Source organism: Haliotis rufescens, unplaced genomic scaffold, assembly GCF_023055435.1.
Source record: "Haliotis rufescens isolate VD_foot unplaced genomic scaffold, xgHalRufe1.0.p SCAF_84, whole genome shotgun sequence".
NCBI lineage: Eukaryota > Metazoa > Mollusca > Gastropoda > Lepetellida > Haliotidae > Haliotis > Haliotis rufescens.
In genome coordinates this window covers 347775-374426 of record NW_025964377.1, presented here as the reverse complement: position 1 = coordinate 374426, position 26652 = coordinate 347775, and the positions used below count along the sequence as shown (strand labels likewise).

Below are 26652 nucleotides of genomic sequence, written 5' to 3'. Positions count from 1 at the left end.
CTCACCATACCTCAATCAACGAAAATCCTCCTCAGAAAATCCTGCGTACTGTTGTCAGTGAACATGCCATTATGTAAATGTCGGTCACCCGCAGTGATATCTTATGGAAATAAACATTGTTGTAAAATCATTAACTCGGCATCCCGCAGGTTCTTTGATCTTATCTAGTTTGCAACATCATCATCGCCTTAAAAATCAACAGATACGGCGGAAACTTTTTTGTGTAGTGTCACATTATATATGAGGAGTAAGCAGAACATCGGATGACGTCACTCATGACCGTGGTGTTATGAATTAATGCGCCACTGCGATCATGAGAATAAACAATATGCATCGATTCGATCCCCAAAAGGTGCGATCTTAGGCTGTGTAAGAAACAGATCACTACACTTGTGCTTGTCAGATGCCATTTATCTTACAACATGTTGTTTCAAGCATATCTAACTCACTTTCGCTCGTCAGACACGTTTTGAAACAACTCGTTTAAAGATTAATGGTATCTGACAGACACTCGTGTCGTAAACTATATTAAGGACGTCTTCAATATGTCCTGATGAGTGAGTGAGTTGGGTTTAACTCTGCTTTGAACTGGGTCCTGTTCTTAACCCGTGGGTTTTACTGTATGAGCGACGTCCCAATTCACGACAGGGTCTTCAGCAACCCATGCTTGTCGTAACAGGCGACTATGCTTGTCGTAAGAGGCGACTCACGGGATCGGCATGTCATCGTATCCCAGTTGCGTGGATCGATGCTCATGATATCAGTCCCTGGATTGTCTGGTCCAGACTCGATTTATTTTGGAATAGTGCTGAGTGCAGCGTTAAAATAAAACAAAAAACAGTCAAGCACACAAACAAACACTAAAATGCTATGGACATACTCTTGCTAGGGTCACTACGGGGTTTAAGCACGGAATGCAGTTCATAATTGTCAGTTTAGTATTTTATTTTAGTGATATCTTTCGTTAAATGGCTCGCCGTCCCATGCAGGCGGTATACACATGTGTCTTTGTTTGTTGGTTGTTAGATAACCGCCTCCGTGGCCTAGTGGTAGAGCGTCCGCCCGGAGAGCAGAAGTTCCGGGGTTCGATCCCTGCCTGCGTCATACCACAAGTCATTTAAGGATGGTACTTGTTGATACCCTGCCTGGCGTCGGCATTAAGGGGGTAAAACAAGGACTGGTCGGCTCGGAGTCAGTATACTGTTTGTGGATGGGGTATTCGTGTTAAACAGTGGCATGATATCTCAGTGTGCTAGCACTACAAACCCGGCATTAGTCCGGACTAGTACAAGAAGGCGCGCGCTAACACACACACATGCACGTCGCTATACGAGTGCAATAATCTTGGACGCGACGTTAAACCCCATTTCACATTGTTAAATACACACTCGGCAATAGGACGGCGGCCTGTAAACTATCCAGTCTGGACCAGACAATCCAGTGATTAATATTATGAGGTTCGTCTACCTGCCCAATCCATTTGGACCCTCCTAAAAGCTTACGTGACCAGCATAGATTGCTGAGGACCTTTTCTAACCGGAACCCCATCGACTGTACTGACCACACACTGAGTCGTGATCCGGGGTAGAATAGGTCTTCAGCAACCCATGCTTGCCGTAAAAGGCGACTATGCTTGTCGTAAAAGGCGACTAACGTGATCGGGTGGTCAGGCTCGCTGACTTGGTTGATGCAGGTCATCGATCCCTATTGCGTGGATCGATGCTCATGATTTCAATCACTGGATTGTCTGATCCAGACTCGATTATTTACAGACCGCCGTCATATAGCTGGAATATTGCTGAGTGCGGAGTTAAACAACAAACCAACGCGATTGTAGCTGACGCCAACGATGCGCCGAGGAAATGAAGCATACACATTTTAAAATGAACAATCATCATTTACCTTTGTTACACGTTTGCCCAAACACAGCTTTCTCAGGGCAGATTTGACTTAAAAGGAAGTATTTAATTTAAACGCAAGGCATATCACAGAACCAGCCAACAATCAACACACGCTTTATCCATCCAGGCGTTATAATACGCCCACCGCCTGCATAGACATGTTATCGGCTTGATTGTGTTGTCTATCAGGCGTAGTCTATCGATGACCATACAACACGCCGTCTTTTGTGTCAGTTGTATGTTTTGGGGCTCAAGACGAGGGGGCTCATCTGTTTATTATGACATGGCTTCACAATGTATCAATTGGTAATTCCGTGAGAATAGGTCCCCAGAATTCCTTCTTGTTGTAAGAAGTGACTAAAGCTGCTCGGATGTGTACCCTGACCTCATCGCTGGTTGGTCCAGAAGCCCTGGTTTGTTTGCAAGGGCTCGGTTTTGTTAGGTTGCCGTGATACAGCCGTGATGTTGCTGACTCCGGTGTAAAACAATACTCACTCACTCACTCTACTCGTTTACGAGCACTTGGTAACCTTTTCGCCCTGACGCGAATCTATTATGGTGGCCATTCCTGGTGTTCCCCGTTGTGATATTGCTGTTCCCCGTTGGGATATTGTTGGAATATTGCTGTCCCCATTGTGATATTGCTTGAATATTGCTGTTCCTCGTTGTGATATGGCTTGAATATTGTTGTTCCTGGTTGTGATATTGCTGGAATATGGCTGTTCCCTGTTGTGATATATTGCTGGAGTATTGCTTTTCCCCTTTGTGATAATGCTGGAATATTGCTGGCCCCATTGTGATATATTGCTGGAATACAAACGCTTCACCAATAACCCAAAGATCAGCTTAGCGATCTTCCTGATGCAAGGGTATGACAAACGACAGGTACACAATTCAAATCGTTAACCTATCCGAAATGTCTTTCACTTCCACCCAACCCCCATATCCACCCTCATTGCCGTTATAAATCTCTTCACGCTGTCAAGTTCCCTTGAATCAACATTTCTCGCGTGTAGCACGCATTCCTCTTGACCCTCATTTACATGGTGCACGGTCCCAGGAATCGTTACCTGTTTATATCTCTATCAGGGGAGGGACGTTACACGGGGTGCACTCGTCATACACTGCCGGACAGGCATTGTTTACCGTGGAGTACTTGGTCCGTGCTGACAGCGGACAGATGTAGCCGGGGGAGGGGTTCCGTGTCGCAGACAGGTAGATCCGCGGGGAGTGGACAGGTACCTACGGCCAGCTGTGCAGTGCAGGTAGACAGGAGGGCGAGATAGGGGCGCCTACACACCCGGGGAGCTGGTTGACGGGGGAGGAATGTTCATGGTGAGTACTTTGAGAAAGCCTTGCTTACACAGCGAGTGAGTTTAGTGTAACGCCGCTTTGAACAGTATTTCTGTTAAGCCACATGTCAGCTGTGTGGAGGAAAGCGCAGTGTAAATCAGGTCTTGGACTTTGTGATCTACGAGCTTTGGGCGACAGATCAGGGCAAATCTTAGGTTCGAACCCACGATCAGCGGATTCTGTCATGGGTAAGGGACGTAACTCTGCAAAGCGACTTAAACCGCTGAGCCCCAGTCATACCCAAAATCAGGAATTGTGATACACTGTGCAGTGCGAATCACACTTATTATATCATGTGTATGCCATTGTGTTAGTCCGCGTTGTGCTGTTCTGGAGCAGGTGCGTGCATGGGTGTGACTGGGCGTGGGCTTGTAGTTTACCCTGCAGCGCTTCCATAGACCCCCTCTGTCAGTACATGCAGTAGTACTGCGGCCAGATGTGTTACATATTCAGTAGCCTAACACGTCCCTTCAGTGTTATCAGAATACACACAAAGTGTGGAGAAGTGGTGACAGGCACAACTTGTAAACCCCCTTCACTTCACGAAAGTTATTGTCCCCATAACATGTAGACAAACAAATGAAGCAAACTGATGATGATTAGTGTGGCGTAAACTGTAGAAACACTAAACAGAGTGAGACCTCGTTAATCCGAACATTATCCCACCCTGAACGTTCGGATTAACTAATCACGTGAACAGATGATTTGTGCATTCGGAAGTTACCAATAATTCGTTACTCCTGAAATTTATTACTTCAGAGAGTACCGATGATTCGTTTTTCCGGGGTTACTCGCGATTCGTCCCGTGTTAGACTTAGTCTGGGATCCATGAACCTATAGTGTAGCTTGTCGTAAGGGCTAAATTGCATCGATGGCTGTTCGGCTGTTTGACTTTGCTGTTGGCGTGTTATCGTGAAGGCTGAGTCGTTGCTCTTTGTGCCAGTCACTGGTCTGTCTGGTCCACACTCGATCACACTGGATATAACTTGACTATTGCTGACTGCGGCCTAAAACATCATACGCACTGTGTGTTACTGGGTACCTGGGATTGCTGAATGCGCATTAATCGCTACACCATACAATGCATTATATTATGAGATGTTCTATATCGACACACCTGAAGTACGACAGTCACCACTCACTAGGGCATTGCTTCCTGGAGAGGGTTCGTGGTTTTGGTGATGGGGAAGGGGGTTGTTTGGGGTTGTTAGTCTAGTGGTTAAAGCGTTCGTTCGTCACGCCGAAATTTCGGGTTCGATTCCCTCAAGGGTATAATGTGAAGCCCATTTCTGGCGTCCCCCACCATGATATCGCTGTACTGTTGCTAAAAGCGGCGTAAAACCATACTCACTCGTTCACCCTGGATCCGGGAAATTGGTAACTATTTGACATACTGTATACTCCTTCCTCCTACCTGCTTAACCCAGTGACACATCCGGGGCTCTAGTTCTGCCCAATTGGTCCAAATACTCATCGTTTATTCAAACCAATTTAAACCGGTATAAGATAATGTTACTTGCGAAACGCCGCGAAAAACAGCGTTAAACAATTGACCTTTTGACCCACAAAATCTCGAAATATCTTCTGTATATAAATACTTACACGGAATTAATCCCTGCGCTACGCACCAATACATTTAAAAAAGGGTGGACCACTTGATTCTCCTTAAATTGCATCACGACTCTACCCACCCAAACAGCAAAGCGCTGAAAATCCAATTACAAAATGGCTAAAGAATGTAACACTTCAATTACAAGCGACTGTGCGCCCGAGTGACAGCGTTGGTTTAAATGGCAGTGTTCAGTTATCAACTCACTGGACACAGATAAATGACATGCCACTATAAATCTACGTGACTCCGACACACTTAAACTGGTCTACCTAGTATATTGAAGTCTTTAATCTTGATAGGCGGACGCCACAGGTAAGACCAGGTAAAGCCAAGGTTAGTCAGTACAAAGGCCATATACCCGGTATAATCTCCGGGTGGGGCGTTGCTTATTAAACGGTAGAGTCTGCACGCTTTTAGAATGTATTTATCGGCAATAGGAAAGCTGAGTAATATAACGTACACACATTGCTCGACAATTAGTGAGTGTGATGTCAGGTGGCTTCTAGCTGTGATATGGAGGCGGGGAACGCTGTGATCCTCACCCATGGCCATGGGTGTCGTTGTAGAAAGCAACCTTAGCGCTACGACTGTCGTAAGTCTATGTTAAGGTATGGTTGGTTGGTTGTTTAACGCCGCACTCAGCAATATTCCAGCTATATGACGGCGGTCTGTAAATAATCGAGTCTGGACCAGACAATCCAGTTATTGATATCATGAGCATCGATCCACACAATTGGGATCAATGACATGCATGAACCAAGTCAGCGAGCCTGACCACCCGATCCCGTTAGTCGCCTTTTACGACAAGCATGGGTTACTGAAGACCTTCACGGGACTGTTCAGGTATGGGAATTACGATCACCTGAGCGCTGAGGTCGGGCGCTGAGATCGGGCTGTCCTCCGATGGACAAGGGAGAGCTTTAACCACTAGACTACCCCACCACCGTGTGCCCCGAGCTTGTGTTTAAGATGATATTCTCTCCAAACTTCTAAATGCCAAAACGTCTACAGACTAAAACAACAATTATCATGGCACAGTGCACGCAGTTCTGCCTGCATTTTACCTGTTAGTGGAATGGAACAGCACAATAGAAATAACAATAAGAATGTATAAAATATGTATACGATTTAATTTATGCAAGCTTTTGTTACATTTATTACCTTTATGTATAATACTGCATTTATCATAGCTCATTAAACAGATATAGCACATTTAACAGGTATAGCACATTAAAATGCAAACATTAGAAGTCTTAAGATAATTCTTAAGCCTTGGTGGGTGTCTGTCTTTATGCAACTTGGCGCCTCGCCGTGCTTCTCATTTGTGAAAGGTAGGGTTGACAAAGGCGCCTTGTAGTCACGCCAATGGACCGGGTTCGATTCTCATATGGGGGCAAAGTGTGAAGCCCATTGGTGATGCCCCAAACCGTGGAATTGTTTATATAATGCTAAAGGCTGCGTAACACTCACTCACTCACTCACTCACTCACTCACTCATTCACCCACTCACTCACTCACTCACTCACTTACTCACTCACTCACTCATTCACCCACTCACTCACTCACTCACTCACTCACTCACTCACCCACCCACCCACCCACTCACTCATTCACTCACTCACTCACTCACTCACTCACTCACTCACTCACTCACTCACTCACTCACTCACTCACTCATTCACTCATTCACACACTCACTCACTCACTCACTCACTCACTCACTCACTCATTCACACACTCACTCACTCACTCACTCACTCACTCACTCACTCACTCACTCAAGTCATTTCCCCTGTCTTGTGACTTGACAACTTGAGTACAGTATAGAGCAGATACGCCAGTCCGACACCAGCCTTCAAGGACAACAAACTCTTCAGTGACAGGGAGTGATGTGTTTGCACCCGGCCGGGGGACAGTGATGGAAGGGGCAATGTTTGGCAGTGTTAGTTTTGCACTCACTCAACGCTCATTCTGACAACGTAACGGCGCTCATTAATAGCAAACTGAATCCATAACATCTGGTGATGAAGATTCGTTAATTAAAAATTCCTGTAGGCGTGTAAAAGATGACTCTGATTCCTGGGTCATGTTGGCAATATATTTGTTGAACACCCCGCTGTGAAGTAATTGGGCAACTGACGCACACACCTCGTCCCACGGCTTTTATGACACACTTTTTTACATAGTTGATCCATATTTGTCAGTATCTAAGCTAGATAAAACGCTCCAAAGTTTTGGTTGGTGTTGAGAAACCCGAGGGTAGCAGGGGTAGGGCGATGAAGTTCAAGGGGGATGATGAACTCCTTGCGGGTAGTTTCAGCAAGCTATGTCCTAGGTTATGTAAGTATCATCTTGAGAACAGCAGTATTAAAGGGCACGTTTACCTAGAGGGTAAGTTTTTCTAGAGGTCCAGTGTTCCAAGAGGGTCAGTTTTCCTTGAGGGGTAGTTTTCCTAGAGGGTCAGTTTTCCTAGAGGGTCAGTTTTTCTAGATGTCCAGTCTTCCTAGAGGGTCAGTTTTCCTAGATGGGTAGTTTTCCTAGAGGGTCAGTTTTCCTAGAGGGTCAGTTTTCCTAGAGGGGTAGTTTTCCTAGAGGGTCAGTTTTCCTAGATGGGTAGTTTTCCTGGAGGGTCAGTTTTCCTTGAGGGTCAGTTTTCCTAGATGGGTAGTTTTCCTTGAGGGTCAGTTTTCCTAGAGGGGTAGTTTTCCTAGATGGGTAGTTTTCCTAGAGGGTCAGTTTTCCTAGATGGGTAGTTTTCCTTTCGGGTCAGTTTTCCTAGATGGGTAGTTTTCCTGGAGGGTCAGTTTTCCTTGAGGGTCAGTTTTCCTAGAGGGGTAGTTTTCCTAGATGGGTAGTTTTCCTAGAGGGTCAGTTTTCCTAGAGGGGTAGTTTTCCCAGAGGGTCAGTTTTCCTAAAGGGCCAGTCTTCCTAGAGTGCCAGTTTTCCTTTCGGGTCAGTTATCCTGGAGGGCCATTTATCCCAGACGGGCAGTTTTCCTAGACGGGCAGTTTTCTGGGTAGTATCCCTGGTACCAGTTACCCTATAATCCCCAAAGCTGACAAGTGAAGTTAAGTTTTGAGGCGGTCGAGTCGCCAAGAGTCTAAAGTGTTTTGCGCGTCATTCTAAAGACCCTGGTTCGATTACTCACATGGTTACAATGTCCATTCTTTGCAACGGCGTGAAACAATATTCACTTGTTTCTTTGGGGCCTTAGACATACCAATATATATGTAGAAATACCAAGTGATGTTAGAGTCGCAATGCTGTCTTCACCCCCGTGTACCGAGCTGTATTGATATACAGTCCCAGGGGGTGTTTGTATCACAGCTTTGTCGCGTATAGTGTCCTGTAGTCACTGGTTCAACAGGCACTGTGTAATGTATTCACGAGACTTGCACTGACAAAGACGCCTTTGTTGGGACACACCCGGTTTCACCTCCACATACCTCCGAATTAAATCCCAGTATTACAAATACCTGTGTTATATACATGATAAGCGCTACGTGATCAAGCACTGGCTCCGAGTTGGAAGTACTGAAAGAAATAAGGAGATCGGGTGGTCAATAATAAGGGGATATGGTGGTCAGTAATAATGGGGTGGTGCGGTCAGTAATAAGGGGGTGGTGCGGTCAGTAATATGGTGATCGGGTGGTCAATAATAAGGGGGTGGTGTGGTCAATAATAAGGGGATATGGTGGTCAGTAATAAGGGGGTGGTGCGGTCAGTAATAAGGGGATATGGTGGTCAGTAAAAAGGGGATATGGTGGTCAGTAATAAGGGGATCGGGTGGTCAGTGGATCGGGTGGTCAGTAATATGTGGATCGGGTGGTCAGTGGATCGGGTGGTCAGTAATAAGGGGATCGGGTGGTCACCTTTTTCGGCACGTCACTTATTGATTCAGTGGTTGGTTAGCTTGGTCCAGACTGGAGTATGTGCACGTCATTGGCAATAACTGAAATATCCACACACTCACTCGACACCAAGGCCCGCCTTGCTCCGTACACATAGACATCTCCATCGCCAGCAACCCAGTGTATGAGTAATGGGAATTTTCCTATTACACAATCAATCCTGTAACCCCATCACCAGGGCTTCAAGAAACACGCATCTATGAACTAATGAACTGAGAGTTTGCAGATACTGTTGGTCTTATTAATGTCTACATCTCCAAAACAAATTCTGACAGACAGGTGTAAATTCAATTTTCTCATCCTCGATAACAGCTTGGTTGTAAATTAATCTAAAAACTTTGAGACGCCCACCCTGCTGGCAAGTCTCCAGTTCGTAACCACCCAGGTGGCCCGATCTGGAACTACTTTTATAACCATGTATTCATCCGCATACCTACCACATGCACTGACGTCTGGCAACTGCACCGGTACAGGTGGTTGAGGTCAACATGTTCGTAAAATAGTTCGTAACATATTGAACAATGTCAACACACATAGCTTTGATAACATTACAACCACATCTGTATGAAAGACCAGGTGATCCCCCGCCCCGCTCCCCGCGAGTACACCTGGGAGGTAGGGTTGTGTGTGTAACAGGGGTGTTATTAATGATATATAGGGGGAACATGTGACGTAAATCACGTGGAAGCGGTGAAAGACGGGTGTGTGAAATCCACAGGTGGTTGGACGAATGCCTTTCATCTTTTGACAGAATTGGACTGAGAGTGGAACACGGCGCATGCGTAACGTGATTAATAGGGGATATGTCAAAAGTCCCGAGATAGTACATTATATCATGGATGCATTGTGATATAATGGTTATCACATTGGTATTGTTCCCCAAGTATATGTTTATGGTGCTGTATCCAGTAAGAAACTGAACTGAGTGACTGAGTGCTGTGTTAATATCTGGGGTCTTTTTAACCCAGCTGTTAGATAACCAGTTTTATTCAGATGTATTACGCTCTGTGATATAAATGAGACGGTTAATACCTCACACCGCATCTAGCAATACTCGGCTGTATCACAGCTTGTAAATAACCGAGACTGGGTCGGGTAAACAGGTGGTTGATATCATGAGCATCAGTTCACGTCATCACCCACGTTATACATTGTAGCACGACTCTTATTCCGTGTGACTCGTGAAGATCCGGGGTAGAATAGGTCTTCAGCAATCCATGCTTGCCGTAAAAGGCGACGATGCTTGCTGGGAAAGGCGACTAACGGGATTGGGTGGTCAGGCTCGCTGACTTTGTTTGATGCATGTCATCGTATCCCAACTGCGTGGATCGATGCTCATGATGTCAATCACTGGAATTTCTGGTTCAGACTCGATTATTTACAGACCGCCGTCATATAGCTGGAATATTGCTGAGTGCAACGTCAGAGAACAAGTGAGTGAGTGAGTATGGTTTTACTGCGCTCTTAGCATTATTCCAGCAATATTACGGGGGTAACCAAAATTGGGCTTCACACATTGTACCCATGCAGGGAATGGAACCCGGGCTTTCGGCCTGACGAGCGAACGCTTTAACCACTAGGCTACCCCACCGCCAAACAAACAAACTTATTCCGTGTCCAAGATCAGCATTATCGTCCTACAACAGCGACTTGATGTACAGATGTCAAGCACAAACGAGCAGGCATATATGACTTGTATTGCGGCAATAAAACTCGAACTACTTTACGTTAAACCCTGTCCTGACCTCAGATTTGTACTAACCTCATACACATCAAACGTGTTGTCGTAATGTCATCCCGGGTCAGCAACTCGCTGTGGTTTGTGTTGCACTATGTATCCTGGACACAGACACATTGACAGAGGGACGCTCAGCTATTGAACCCCGGATCACAGCCAGCAGAGGTTTATGAGCTGTAATACCCGACCTCAGACATTCTCACTATGCCTTCAGCTTATAATGTCATAAATATTTATATGTTTCTGTATAAAAGGTTAGACCGATAAGATACCGTTAGAAAGCAACGTTCAGACCTCGTGGCGGGTCGGTGATGCACATCTATTTGTCGTGAGAGTTGGGGGTGGTGTTGGAGTGTTGGTCTGGTAAGCAAGGAAGTGAAGGGTTGGTGGTGTTTGGCTGGTTTGGCTCGTAAGTGTTAGACGGATTGGTTGCTTAGCAAAGAAGTAAATGGTTGGTTGTGCTTAGTTGGTTTGGCTCGTAAGCGTTAGACGGTTTGGTTGGTTTGGCCCGTAAACGTTAGACGGATTTTTTGGTAAGCAAGGAAGTGAAGGGTTGGTCTGACTTGGTTTACGTTGACCTAAATTTCTGTCTGGCTCAACCCACAGGTGCTCAATTGGGGTAACGGTCATGCTGAAAATTGCACCTGATGCTTGCAGTGCCAGGACAACGCGGGGACGTAGGATCTCGTCAGGATAACGCACACCTGTTAAGTTGCCCTGGCTATGAACACAATCTGTTTATCGCTCTGAGAGATGGCTCAACATATCAATGAAGGCATACACAGGCAAGGGTCTCGTTTTAATTTGGATAAATCACCAAGCAGGTTATTGAGAAAGAAATTCTACCTCGGACGTGGATAGTGAGACGCCATTGTTTTTAGATAGGAGCATTATGGCAGTAGGGTTCGTTCCGATTCGTTTAGGGGAAATCAATCGGAAAGATTTGGCTCGCATCCAGTTCTACTTGAAACAGCTGAAGTGTTATATTTGAAACAAGCTATAATCTTGAACCTAACACTTGCTGGCTAGCCCTTGTTTGAAGTATAAACAACTAACGCCATTAAATTGTTTCCTTGTCACTACTAGACCAGTTGTGTCTTTGGACAATCAGTGGTGAGGTGACTGACAAGACTACTACTACTACTACTACTACTACTACTACTACTACTACTACTACTACTACTACTACTACTACTGCTGCTGCTGCTACTACTACTGCTACTACTAGATACTACTACCACTACTACTACTACTACTACTACTACTACTTCTACTACTGCTGCTGCTGCTACTACTACTAGATACTACTACCACTACTACTACTACTTCTACTGGCACTAGGAACGCCTCTCTGGACCAGTGCATAGAGTCCTCCTGTTGTCACCCTGCCTCACGCTCGGCATTAAGGGGATAAAACAAGGACTGGTCGGCTCAGAGTCAGTATGCTGTATCTGAGTGGGGTATATATGTTGATATATATTGTTTTGCTTCAACTCCTAACATAATTAGTCCATTGTGATGTTTTTGAGTTCGTTTGAACTTCTTAATCATATATAGTCAAATAAAAGGACAGAGTTTTCAGTATATTTGAGAAATGTGACATTTAGGCATTTTATTAATTACCCAAGTAAATCACATTTTACACATTGACTGCAACGTATATACACCGAGAAAATTAGATCGACTGTCGACGATAATCTGTCGTATCCCTTATTCTGTACCTGAAGAAACAAGTGTTAAGTCAGTTTTCAGTGACAGTCAGTTGCTATACGTTTCATCCCGCGTGGAGAGATATGGGACACTTCATTTCTGAAAACTGTATCATCACAATCACGTGGACGACGTGAAAGGTTGGCATGTTCAATATGTGCATTCTACTAAAATAACCCGGCCGGTTTATAAATTTTGGCTCCACATCTGTACATTAGTGTTGCTCCATGTTAGTGGTATTCTGAATGTATAAATGGTTCCCCGGGTGGGAAAATAACGTCAGCAGTCTCGGTGGTCAATTGTCTGTTCCTAAGTAACAATGTAGCGTTTTTATACTGTTCAGTATATCACGTGAACCCGCAAGTTGGAGGGCGGTTTATGTGCTGTGTTCCCTAATCAGATGTTAAAGCTTGTAGTCTAATCTGATTTTAAAGGTTGTGACCCTTATCCGATGTAAAACAAGCTGGAGATGATTGAAATCACGTCACACAGCTAATTGCTTGAATGTGGGTCAAGGTCATAAGGAATAAATGTGTGTTTGATAAGCAAGGTCCTGTCCTAATCGGCGTTAAGCTGGTAAACAGAATAATCTCTAAGCCCAACAGCCCCTCTGCTGAGCGTGCTAATCACCGCATTCCATTTACAACCAGGTGAATATCAATAGTTCGATACTGCTAGCGTGCAATACAATACCTTCATTGTTTTCCAGAGCGTCACGTGACAGCGAGCAGACGACATTGAGCTCGGCAGACGACATTGCTAGAGTAGACGACGAGGAGAGGCTACGTCAAACGACTTGCAATGAAGTTTGATGACATGTAGAATTTTCGGAGAAGACGACACTGAATAAAGCAGACGACAGAAGGAAGAAGAGCAGACGACCGCAGTAATGGCGGACGCAGAGATCCTCAACGCTCTTTCGGAGGGTCTCTGCAGCTGCGGAATTTGCGGCCGTCCTCAGCGACGTCCTAAGGCTTTGCCCTGTCTACACTCTTTCTGCAAAACGTGTCTGAACGACCACATCAACGGCGAGCTCGAACGAAACGGGTCCAAGTCTTTCCCTTGTCCGAAATGCAGACAGACTACACTGCTTCCTTCCGACGGCAGGAGAGGGAGGTACGGCGATAGCTTCAAGGATGATTCGTTTGTAAATAAGCTCAGTGAGGTCTTGACCGCTTATAACGACGACAAATCCTGCGACATATGTGACAGAAGGGACGTGACGGCACCTGCAGTCAACTGGTGCATGGACTGCTATGACGCAATGTGTGACGCGTGCGGCAAGGTCCACCTCCACGGGGCGACCACCGCTGACCATGTCGTCATTTCCGCTGACGAGATGCGTAAACTTCCGCTGGAGAACGTCATGAAGCGGAAGCGTAGTGTTCTGTGCGGGAAGCACGAAGGGGAGGTGCTCAAGCTGTTCTGCGTAGACTGTCGAGGTCCTGCGTGTGTCCAATGTGCAGCGACGTCACATAGAACATGTAAGAACTGTGTAACGGTGGTGGAAGCTATGTCTGAGCGGGAGGAGGATTTAGGCGAGCTTATCGTTCAGGCAGAAGCGCTGCAGCTCAACCCCGAGGGGAAACCCAGGGGACAGGCCTTGGGGGACTCGGGGGAGGTCTTGGAGGAGACCATTAAGCGTTCAGAGGAGAGGATTAAATCCCTCTCGGCAGATTTGATCAAGAGGATCGAAGAGAGCCAGAGCAAACTTCTCAGTCGTCTGAACGACTCGGCACAGAAGCTTCGTAGCCAACTAAACGGGTCCAAAAAAGGCCCCCCAAAAGACCACATGACGACCCTAAAGTGCGCAAGTGAACGGATGCAGGCTCTGCTCAAGTACGGAAGTGACGTTGAGATCTTGCAGGTGTACGAGACTATCAAAGACTCGATCCAACAGATAGGGCAGGAGGGGGACTCGACCGTGGAACCCCCTGAAGACATGATGGTCAGGGTCAACTTTGCTGTGACAGACCCTGTGAAACTGTTCAACAGGGACTTTGAGGAACTCGGTGAGATTCAAATCGAGGATTGCAATTCGGACGAAGGTCTCTCCTCGTGGGGAGTCGCCTGCACGTCGAAGGGGGAGATAATCGTGGCTGATTGCCGGAACAAACGAGTTCAGAAGTTCACCGGTAATGGCGATCTCATTGATCAGATCCAGATCAGCGAGGAACCACGAGATTTGACGAGGTGTGGCGACAGAGAGGAGGTGGCCATTACCATCAACAAAAAAGTAATCTTCTTTGTCATCACTGGTGGACAGATGGCGCTCAAGAAGAGAGTGAGGACGGACAAACAGTACGACAGTATCGAAATGTCCAAATCGGAAGACAGTTTGCTCGTCAGCTGTCTCAAAGATGCTTCTGTGGATCTCATCAGCCTTGAAGGGGAGGTCCTGAAGTCCTTCAACGCAGATGCTGAGGGCAATCCGATATTCGTCCAACCACGATACGTTTGCTTCACAAGGGAGGGGAACTACGCTGTCACCGACGTCACCAGCAACACCGTCAAGTGTATATCCCCCGAGGGTCAGCTTGTCTACGCCTACCACCCCGACGGCGCCCACGTCCTCAGAAAACCTCAAGGTCTCTGCGCTGACAAGATCGGCAACATCTTCATCGCCGACTACGCCAACAGTCGGATCCAGCTGATCACCAGCGAGGGGTTCTTCCAGAGGTTTGTCCTGGCCAGAGAAAGTGGACTTTCTCGACCAGTGGCCATCAACATGACGTCCTCCAACAAGCTGATTGTGGTCCAGAGTGACGGGATGGTCAAAGTCTTCAGCTATGAATGACCCGGGCATATGAAGCCCCGCTTCAAAGTGAGTAAATTGCTTGTTGTGAGAATCTTGTTTTATGTCGAGTCAGTAATATTTCAGCTTATATGTCGGCGGCCTGTAAATAAGCCAGTCGGGGCATCCAAGCCAGTGGCTGTTATAATCAACAACAATGTACACCCTCTTGGTATGAAGACACAACAGGCACGATATTGTTTAACGCCGCTCTCAGCAATAGTTCAGCTTTATAGCGGCGGTGGCGGCCTGTAAATAATCAAATATGGATCAGACAATCCAGTGATTGATATCATGAGCAACGACCCACGCTGTATAGCGACGATGACTCGCAATCAACCAGGTCACCGGGCCTGACCACCCGATCGCCTCTTACAAGCATGGGTTGCTAGGGACCAATTTAAAAACCGAATCCCCACAGGGTACAAAATAGTTGTGATAACAGTACTATTATTGATGATGATGATGATGATGATGATGATGTTGATGTTGATGATGACTATATGCATTTAGCGTTAACAGCGCATTTTGTTAGGATGTGCATTTTGTCAACAAAGCTCCCATGTCTAAACAGAAAACGCGTCATCCCATGCAAACCGGAGCTTTCAAAAACCTTTTGAAAGATGCAAAGCTCAAAAGGATAAATCATTCTCGCATTTCAAATTTCCAACTCTGATTTGAAGATGAAAAGAAGGCCTCCTTATTTGCTATAGGTTTCCGTTTTGAAATTCAGAAGCCCGGAGTCATTTCGTAACTTTCTCTTTTACGGCGTTCATTCACAATACATTAAATTATGCGCGAAGTAGGAGGATTTTATTGCGCTTCAGGCGATAGGGATACCAGAAATGGGCTTCACACATTGTACCCATGTGGGGAATAGAACAGGCATTCAGCGTGTCGAGCGAACGCTTTAACCACTAGGCTTCACTAGGCCTGAAAGTAGGACTGGTGGTCAGCCTAAGTGACCGCTGGGCATGGGGTGCTGATATTAACCACTGGGGTGTCTGTGGTTTGAGGGTCGACCAGGGCGTAGGTCATCTTCCAAACTTGCTCGCCTACTCATTGTTTAACTGTTGCATAACACACACACACACACACACACACACACACACACACACACACACACACACACACACACACACACACACACACACACCTAAACAACATGCAAACGTTCCCCAATATTCTTTGGTGATTGACCCTCCATGGTAAGACCATTGATGCCTACCTACTATATATGCTCACGCCACACGGTAAAAACTGACGTCACGGGTAGGCACAATAAATAACCTATATATGACAAGCTTAGACACTTTCTGATATTCCCTCGTCTTGTTTGAAGGGGCATACAACGCTATCACTCACTCTATCACAATAATCAGTCGGGCTTTTGGGTGATCATTGGCTAGTTATTAAAGCGCTGGGTCGTCACGGATGCGATTCCCGACGTGTACAATGTGTGAAGTCCATATTCTTGCGAAACCCTCCTTCTTGTGAAGGCCATATTCTTGTGAATCCCCTCGTCTTGTGAAGGCCATAGTCTTGTGAATCCCCTCGTCTTGTGAAGGCCATAGTCTTGTGAATCCCCTCGTCTTGTGAAGGCCATAGTCTTGTGAATCCCCTCGTCTTCTGAAGGCCATATTCTTGTGAAGGCCATATTCTTGTGAATCCCCTCGTCTTGTGAAGGCCATAGTCTTGTGAATCCCCTCGTCTTGTGAAGGCCACAGTCTTGTGAATCCCCTCGTCTTGTGAAGGCCATAGTCTTGTGAATCCCCTCGTCTTGTGAAGGCCATATTCTTGTGAAGGCAATATTCTTGTGAATCCCCTCGTCTTGTGAAGGCCATAGTCTTGTGAATCCCCTCGTCTTGTGAAGGCCATAGTCTTGTGAATCCCCTCGTCTTGTGAAGGTCATAGTCTTGTGAATCCCCTCGTCTTGTGAAGGCCACAGTCTTGTGAATCCCCTCGTCTTGTGAAGGCCATATTCTTGTGAATCCCCTCGTCTTGTGAAGGCCATAGTCTTTTGAATCCCCTCGTCTTGTGAAGGCCATAGTCTTGTGAATCCCCTCGTCTTGTGAAGGCCATAGTCTTGTGAATCCCCTCGTCTTGTGAAGGTCATAGTCTTGTGAATCCCCTCGTCTTGTGAAGGCCACAGTCTTGTGAATCCCCTCGTCTTGTGAAGGCCATATTCTTGTGAATCCCCTCGTCTTCTGAAGGCCATATTCTTGTGAAGGCCATATTCTTGTGAATCCCCTCGTCTTGTGAAGGCCATAGTCTTGTGAATCCCCTCGTCTTGTGAAGGCCACAGTCTTGTGAATCCCCTCGTCTTGTGAAGGCCATAGTCTTGTGAATCCCCTCGTCTTGTGAAGGCCATATTCTTGTGAAGGCAATATTCTTGTGAATCCCCTCGTCTTCTGAAGGCCATAGTCTTGTGAATCCCCTTGTCTTGTGAAGGTCATAGTCTTGTGAATCCCCTCGTCTTGTGAAGGCCACAGTCTTGTGAATCCCCTCGTCTTGTGAAGGCCATATTCTTGTGAATCCCCTCGTCTTGTGAAGGCCATAGTCTTTTGAATCCCCTCGTCTTGTGAAGGCCATAGTCTTGTGAATCCCCTCGTCTTGTGAAGGCCATAGTCTTGTGAATCCCCTCGTCTTGTGAAGGTCATAGTCTTGTGAATCCCCTCGTCTTGTGAAGGCCACAGTCTTGTGAATCCCCTCGTCTTGTGAAGGCCATATTCTTGTGAATCCCCTCGTCTTGTGAAAGCCATAGTCTTTTGAATCCCCTCGTCTTGTGAAGGCCATATTCGTGTGAAGGCCATATTGTTGTGAAGCCCCTCGTCGTGTGAAGCCCATATTGTTGTGAATCCCCTCGTCATGTGAAGGCCATATTGTTGGTACCTTGCCTGGATATTGATGCACTATTTGCACTGGCGTGAAACTAACTCACTCACTCACTCACTCACTCACTCACTCACTCACTCACTCACTCACTCCATCTATCACCTATCCTCCATGTTTTTCAGGTGACATGTTGGTGCCCACACTGCCTCGCCAAGGAAGAACAGGAGGCGGCAGCTGCGCAGTAGACGCATTCAAAGAATTCTGGGAGATTATTGGCATCAAGGCCCTGCTGTAGACGCTATATCAAGACGCCGTCATAGATTCAGATGCTTGTAATGTGCTCGTAGAAAACATGACGTACTTCACTGTGTATATATCAGTCACGATGGCTTGTAACCTAGAGGACAAACTTGGCAGATTAGGAAGTAATAAACATATTGGCTTTACGAAAAAGTAGCAAAACCTCATTGACACATAGGTAGGGTTCTAATGAAGATTTGTATATCTGGATAAGTGTAGATTCACAGAAGATATAAAACTACATATACTGAACAAGAGAACCTTGAATATTTTTAGGGATATTATTTATGAAATAATGTACTTAATCTACAAAAAAGGATGTTTATGTTCAGTATATTTGTATCTTGGTAAGTAATGGGTTTCAAGACCATAACGAACACTGCTAGTCTTTAATACAAACTAACGACCCCTATTTGTTTTCCAAACAAGGAGACGGCGACGACAGTGTAGTCATCACGTCATCAACAACTCTTATCGTGCGCCACCTGTTTACCTGTAGAAACTTATGGCGGTTTATTCAAACAAGTTACCCAAGATGTAATCAGCAGCTACTAGTTATAAGGTATAATTTAAATACAGAATGTAATATGTTTTGTGAAAATGTTTTGCATGCTGTGTCTACACCATGCATATATCAAGTAATAAAGCCGAGAAATAATGGGGCGGGTTGGGTGGGTTCATTTCATCCCTAGATGTAGATTGGGTTCGACCCTCGGTAGGAGCAGGTTACGAGTTCATCAGTTCTACAAGTATTGAAACATGCATCATGTCATGTACAGGGAGACCCCGTTAATCCAGACGGTACCGTTCCTAGTATTGTCCGGATTAACAAATGTTAGGTCTGTCGAATCAAGGGACACGTTAATAGTGGCCCTTTGGCTTGGAACAAAACCTGGAATCGGCCGGATTAATGGGTGTCCGCTGTATATGTACACGACACACGGATAGGTAAGACTAAAAGATTAAATGGGGACTCCAGGAATAAGTTGAGTATGGAACCATTGGGAGTTGTTGAGCTCGAACTTAAAGTGAATTGATATCCCATCACAGCAGAAGAGGAGAAACAACCTTTTGACCTCGAAGAATATGATACGCATGACCCAAGCTCCTCGGGAGCGGTCACGTGTTGATGACGTCACTTCCGGTCACACTGGTAGGATTTCCGGCGCCTTTGCTTTTCCTTCCTTTCTATCACGTCAGTATTGCCATTTTAGTTCCTGTGTTTAGTTTGTATTTAGCTTTCTTATATTCCACGTCATGCGTCTTTCACCCGGATACACATGCGTTAGACAGTTTCAGAAATCCGCTGCCAAGTGAAATAGATCCTTAGGCTAAGGTTCTGCAAGTGGCAGCCAACCCCTACACGTTGCTGCTGAAAAAGCAAATATGAAAGATTGATTTTGATTACATACACCTTCACAAAATGATATTTTGATTTATTGTTAAAACAAACACCTCTTAAGCAAAACATAAGGGCAGGTATTCAAAGTCCGGACACTTGGCAGCGAATATATATTTCCATTAACCTTTCGTAGCGTTCCTAACAAAACATTCCTTTTTTTATGCATATATTATTCAACAAACTTCCTCTATGTGTTGTGTGTTAATATATTGTTGAAAACCTGATCCGTTAGGGATTGTCGTTTATTATGGAGATGGGTTGCACCAGAGATGTGCCACTCGTGACCTAACTAGGACCGTTCTCGTCAAAGTGGGTGAAAAGCCAGACATAACATAGTTCCCCTTTGTGAACCCGTCCCCCAACACCCTCTGTAATACCATGACAAGTCACTCACGCGCCATGTGGTTGTATGTTGCACTGAAGATGCTTGGCTTAAGACATAGGAATACTCATTCTTACTGAGGTCGTCACAAATGTAGGGCGACAAGGGACAACAAAGCTATGTTGCACTGAAGATGCTTGGCTTAAGACATAGGAATACTCATTCTTACTGAGGTCATCACAAATGTAGGGCGACAAGGGACAACAAAGCTATGTTGCACTGAAGATGCTTGGCTTAAGACATAGGAATACTCATTCTTACTGAGGTCGTCACAAATGTAGGGGGACAAGGGACAACAAAGGTTTGTGGAACTATTCCTTGCTTTACGCTTGTACAATATTTAACGAATTTGTTGATGTTTTCTTTTGTTCATTTCATCTTCACGTAAACGTTTCGTGTTTCAATTTCCTTAATAAAGTAGACAAACAACAGTTATCATACATGAGGGGGATTAACATGTGTACGTTAACTAGTAAGAACAGTGTCGAGGTTATCAAATTATGGCGACTGAACCAGACTGAACCAGGATGAAAATGTTGCCCAACATGAAGTATTATGGTACAACAAATACTATATTTAGTGTGTATATATATTTCGTTAGCAAATACATCTATCTTTCGTTATATCAGAATCGCTTATCTAGAATATTTCTTATTTTAATTCCCGTTACCTTTCTTGTCTATTTAGTTCCTCGACACATCCACTTATATTCTGTTTTTATTGTCTGCTAACACGGTGCTATGGACCCACGCGGCTTGCTGCCTTTCTTGCCTTTAACGTTTATAACGCTTTTATGCACTCGCTCTGTATTATTTGTACTTTCTAACAAGTGTTATTTTATTTCTGTTAGAAGCCGGAATGACTTCCTTGTGAAACGTGGCCCGATCGAATCATATGTTATGTTCATTAATGTTAATTCGACTTTGATACTGTATAGAGCATCTTCCTTGTTACCATTTACAGTATTATGAAATGAACAAAGTTGTATGTGTTCATTTTAAGATCTACGTCAAACATAACCCCCAAACACGTCATTGAAATATATTTCTAAATTCATAATCGTGTAAATGTAGATTCACTGACAAAATGTTTCTATCCAGACTAAATCCACAGATCACGTATAATGAAAAGCAGTCTTGCCAATTAATCGACAATTAGTACTTTTCTGGCACCTAGGTAAAACGTAGATAGGTTTCGATATATTTACACATGTGCCTATGTCAGGTAAACCGACACTTTTTTAAATCATGATGACGTTGAATTGCTTTTTCACTTTTTTAACATCAAAGCTGGTTCAGCCTCCAACATCACAACAACCTGGATTTATTCCTCACTACTCGAAAATGTATTTTTCCACATAAAAAATAATTACAGATAAACAACCTGTAAGCCTCAATTAAAAAAAAACAGGTGCTTAGTTTAACAGAGCAATATGATTACGTAAAGGAATTGGAAGATGCACTTACATATCCATTGTGTCGACTAAATACCGTCATATTATCCACATCTTCAAAAGGTCATCAATCACATCATAACCAACAGGACTGTATTACTTTCAAATACCCAAACGACGTAACTGATGGAGTTTCCACTTCAAAACATAACGCAAGATGAACTATTCCTGCTATGGATTGAAACTTGGTGCTACATTTCTTGTTTCCAAAATTCCGACAGTAGACCAACTTACATTGTCAGCTTACTATATATTCATTGGATTGTTGTGTTTGTAGTAATTTATTCATAGTTTCGTGATGACGTCTTACATTAAACAATTACTATAGACATTCATCAGAGGGGTTCTTGAAATTCCACAGTATTGTTTGAGCAAGTTGATACATACAAAAGCATGATGATGCCACTTTGGTACCATAATACTATTTTTTTCAAATAGAAGTTTACGTTTTTCCAATTCTTTTCCCGTTACTTCGAGTTTTTTCTTATTACTTCAAGAATATTTAAAAAACTTGAAATTTCGATTTTTTTCTCTTATTATTTTCCTTGTTTCAAATCTATTTCCAAAACTCGAAATTGCGAGAAAATTATTGACATAACGAGAATTAAACCAAAATAATGAGAATAAAATCGAAATAACGAGAAAAAAAATCGAAATTTCGAAATAATATTTGAAATAAGGAGAAATTTCGATTTAAAAAATAATTTAAAAATATTGTACCAAAGTGGCACCATTAGATTTTCGTAGATACACGATTAAAAGTAGTGTATAAAATAAAAGCGACAAAACCCTAAAATCAGAGTCCATTGTATGATTCAGACTATATCATAAACATGTGTTAATGAATCACTATCAAATAGTGATGACGGCAGGTGTTCGGCAGGAAGAGGTGAGCGTATCCTGCCGCACAGGTGGCACCCGTCACAAACACATGCAAAGGCAAGTGTTTACACGAAGAAAACAACCCACGGGAACACGTGTACCATTGCACATGTCATTATATTGTCAGTTTTTATTTGTATTATTTATGAATTGAATAATGTATGTTGTTGTTGAATAAATTAAGATAGAGATTTCCATTTTGGTGTTGTTTGTAAAACACACTTGTATAACAAAAGAACCTGACGAGTTCCAGAATGAAAGGAGTCTAATAAACATCACACAGTTACATCTCGGGACAAATCCCCGTGTTTCGGAAGGTCAAGGGTGGGCAGACTGTGAGTGAGTGAGTGAATGTGGTTTAACGCTGCTTTAAACAGTATTCCAGTTATATCACGGCGTGTCAGCTTGATGTGGGAGGAGTGAGTGAGTGAGTGTGGTTGAACGCTGCTTTGAACAGTATTCCAGTTTTATATCACGGCGTGTCAGCTTGATGTGGGAGGAGTGAGTGAGTGTGGTTTAACGCTGCTTTGAACAGTATTCTAGATATATGACTGCGTGTCAGCTTGATGTGGGAGAACTGAGTGAGTGTGGTTTAACACTGCATTGAACAGTATTCAAGATATATCACGGCGTGTCAGCTTGATGTGGGAGGAAAGCCAGAGGTGATGCAGGTCTCGGACGTTTGCCACTTTGATGAACCCACGAACATGGGTATAGTGCTGGGAGATGGAGGATGGCTTTACCGGTCGCACCAGCCACTCGGACACTGTGCATGACAAGTGTCAGCAGTGCTCCTGTTAAACACGGTGATAGTGCTGGGAGATGGAGGATGGCTCTACCGGTCGCACCAGCCACTCGGACACTGTGCATGACAAGTGTCAGCAGTGCTCCTGTTAAACACGGTGATAGTGCTGGGAGATGGAGGATGGCTCTACCGGTCGCACCAGCCACTCGGACACTGTGCATGACAAGTGTCAGCAGTACTCCTGTTAAACACGGTGAGGTGGCCTGGAATGGGGTTTGAGGTCGCGTCCAAGATTATTGCACATATATAGCGACGTAATGCACGTGCATGTGTTTGTGTGGCTGCTTGTTCTAGTCCAGGCTGATGCCAATTTTATAGTGCTAGCCAACCGAGATACAATGCCGCAGTTTAACATGAATACCCCACTCAGACACAGCAGTATACTGACTCCGAGTTGACCAGTCCTTGTTTTAGACCCTTAGTGCCGAGCAGACAGGTTAACAACAAGTACCATCTTTTAACGTGTTTTGTTATGACGCGGACGGGGATCGAATCCCGGAACTTCCGCTCATCGGGCATACGCTTTACCAGTAGACCACGGGAGCGGTTAATAAAACTGATATAAAGATATAGTTGTTTAGATGGCCCTAGTTCAGTAGCGGCCTTAAAATCGCGAAGACATTGTAAATCACCAAAGTTGCACTCTATCTTTAAACGTTAAGATAGCAATGGACAATATTTCGTCAGTGGTAACAAAATCCTATTTTTGGAAATTTGGACATATTATCCCCATTTAGTCAGTGTTTGGTTATCTCGCTTATTCCAACCATCGACCAGCCAGCCAGCTACTACGAACATAGGCACTCCAACCTCCAAGTTTCTTTCAGAAAATAAGTTATTTAAGTAATTTAAAAAAAACCCCACCATTTTACTCCCAGATGTCAAACAAATCTGTGCTTAATACCGTGTTTATTCTATATAGATTCCTGTGATTTCGAGATATGACAGGACATACAAACTATATCCCCCTTTTTAATGGAAAAGCATTTCAGTGTGGAGTTTATGATTATTGGGCATATGAATATTTTAAAATAAATTACAAAAGTACGTAAAATTTTACGTTGTATTGGTGTTTGGCCGCTGATTTTCATTTCCAAACGTTTTGAAGGATAACTTCTTTGAGAGGCATTAAGAAGTTGTTCATCCACACTGACTGATTTGAAGGATATTTTATGTCCGCTTCAGCGAATACGTGCACACCTCCGACTATCGCTGTTCAGATGGTGCGTCGGTTAGCTGTGTCACTTATGAACCTGGTGTTCGGTTAGAACGATTAATGGGTCAATCAAAGTCAATATGCGGCTTGATACTTCTAAACAAATATTGGATGTAATATTAAAAGTGTGACTAGATGAATAAACGTCTTAACATCTAAACAAAGAGTTCCTTATATTACTGCTTACATGGCATCACGAGAAAATATATTTTTGAATACATGGATATCTATGTACCTCGCCTAATGAAAAATATAATTATTATATAGGTTCCATATTCTCATTGTGAAAATTAGGTAATAATACATTACAGTTATCAACATAGGCCTGTAATCAACTACGGTAATTATACATAAGAGTTATCGATATAAACTTACAAATATCCCCCTACAACATGTACTGTATCAACAACGGTAATTATACATTAGAGTTATCAATATAAACTTACAAATACCCCCCCCCCCCCCCCCACCCCCCCCCCACCCACCACCACCACCCACAACACGCACTGTAGTCAACTACGATAATTATACATTAGAGTTATCATTATTAATGTAGTATATCACCAGGGAGCAGCACGGCGAGTGGTCTTGTCAAAGAACGTATATCCAGTATCATAATTTATTAGACGAGGTGTCATAAACCACTTTACATACGGCTAGCATGTTAGGTACTGAGTTCTGCAAACACTTGCTGGTTTGATCATTGCCAAAGCTACATTAGTACTTTAGGCACCATGTGTTAGGCGTGTACGTGCTTATAATAAACATGTAAACAAATACACTGCCCGAGGCACGTGTACGGCTCTAGATGGACTCAGGTATTAGGGAGAAAACCCAAAAGCCATAACTCCTACTGATTGTTTAATGAGTGAGCGAGTGAGTGTGTTTTTTTGTCGCTCTTTTGCAATGTTTCAGCAATATCACGGCAGGGGAAACCAGAAATGGGCTTAACACATTGTACCCATGAAGGGATTCGAACCCGGGTCTTCAGCGTGACGAGCGAACGTTTTACATCGCCGTCCCTATTCTTTTTTAGTCCAAATGTATTTATGTAAATATTACAGCTGCGTTCCCTCATCCATGTTTAAAGTGAATGAACATCTTAACAAATGTATTTATGTAAATATTACAGCTGCGTTCCCTCATCCATGTTTAAAGTGAATGAACATCTTAACAAATGTATTTATGTAAATATTACAGCTGCGTTCCCTCATCCATGTTTAAAGAGAATGAACATCTTAACAAATGTATTTATGTAAATATTACAGCTGCGTTCCCTCATCCATGTTTAAAGTGAATGAACATCTTAACAAATGTATTTATGTAAATATTACAGCTGCGTTCCCTCATCCATGTTTAAAGAGAATGAACATCTTAACAAATGTATTTATGTAAATATTACAGCTGCGTTCCCTCATCCATGTTTAAAGAGAATGAACATCTTAACAAATGTATTTATGTAAATATTACAGCTGCGTTCCCTCATCCATGTTTAAAGAGAATGAACATCTTAACAAATGTATTTATGTAAATATTACAGCTGCGTTCCCTCATCCATGTTTAAAGTGAATGAACATCTTAACAAATGTATTTATGTGAATATTACAGCTGCGTTCCCTCATCCATGTTTAAAGTGAATGAACATCTTTAAAAATATATTTCAGTTTACCGTTTCGTTTATTTTACTTTTTTTTCAAGGAAGACGTGAAGAAAGAAAAGAAATCTGACTGTGCGAAAATGTTTCTAAATAACTTGCTGTATGATAAGCCAACCTGAATATATCAATCACAATTTTGATTTTGTCTTTTTATATATATCTACAATTTAAAAACTAATTTATTCAACGATTGCGGGGGTCCTTTCACGGTGACCACTTAGGGATTCCTGGTAAGAATAACTCCCCAGCAACCTGTCAATCCCAAAATATCGCATGGCCTTTGTAAAAGTCGCTGCTAGTTGAAATTTAAATTGTTGTGGGGAAATGAATAATCACAATATTTTCAACAAATGTAAAGACATTAAATCACAACAGCAGATGAGACGTGGTTGTTTAGGCGACGGTGAACTGACTGCACCACACCAGATGCCACAGACCAATAAACCCATAAACCTGAGGGAGGCGTCCAGTCCGCAAACAATGTCCAGAGCTTGCACATATATCCAAATAGAGAGTGTGAAACCGGATCCCACCCATCAGACTCAAGGGTTGACTTAGTGTATCACAGCCCACGCCGTGAACATCTGCTGGATCTGGATGAGATCGTGACGATATATCATAGTTAGTCATTTTTAATTTTGGACCATATATGTCAATTTAATGTAACACCCTAGCTTATATAAAGAACACAAACTGTTTTC

General features: G+C 43.7%; 1 protein-coding gene across 1 annotated transcript; it reads left to right on the top strand.

The window, feature by feature from the left end:
• Window positions 1-2861: 2861 nt before the first annotated feature.
• Window positions 2862-18807, top strand: LOC124129622 (tripartite motif-containing protein 2-like). Its single transcript, XM_048390154.1, has 3 exons — window positions 2862-3236; window positions 12935-15049; window positions 18037-18807. Exon 2 carries the CDS (start codon window positions 13115-13117, stop codon window positions 15020-15022), a length of 1908 nt encoding a protein of 635 aa, XP_048246111.1. The 5' UTR covers window positions 2862-3236; window positions 12935-13114; the 3' UTR covers window positions 15023-15049; window positions 18037-18807.
• Window positions 18808-26652: the final 7845 nt, after the last annotated feature.

Bases quoted from the DNA above. Each gene is read 5' to 3' on its own strand.
- LOC124129622 (XM_048390154.1), top strand. From the start codon at position 13,115: ATGGCGGACGCAGAGATCCTCAACGCTCTTTCGGAGGGTCTCTGCAGC.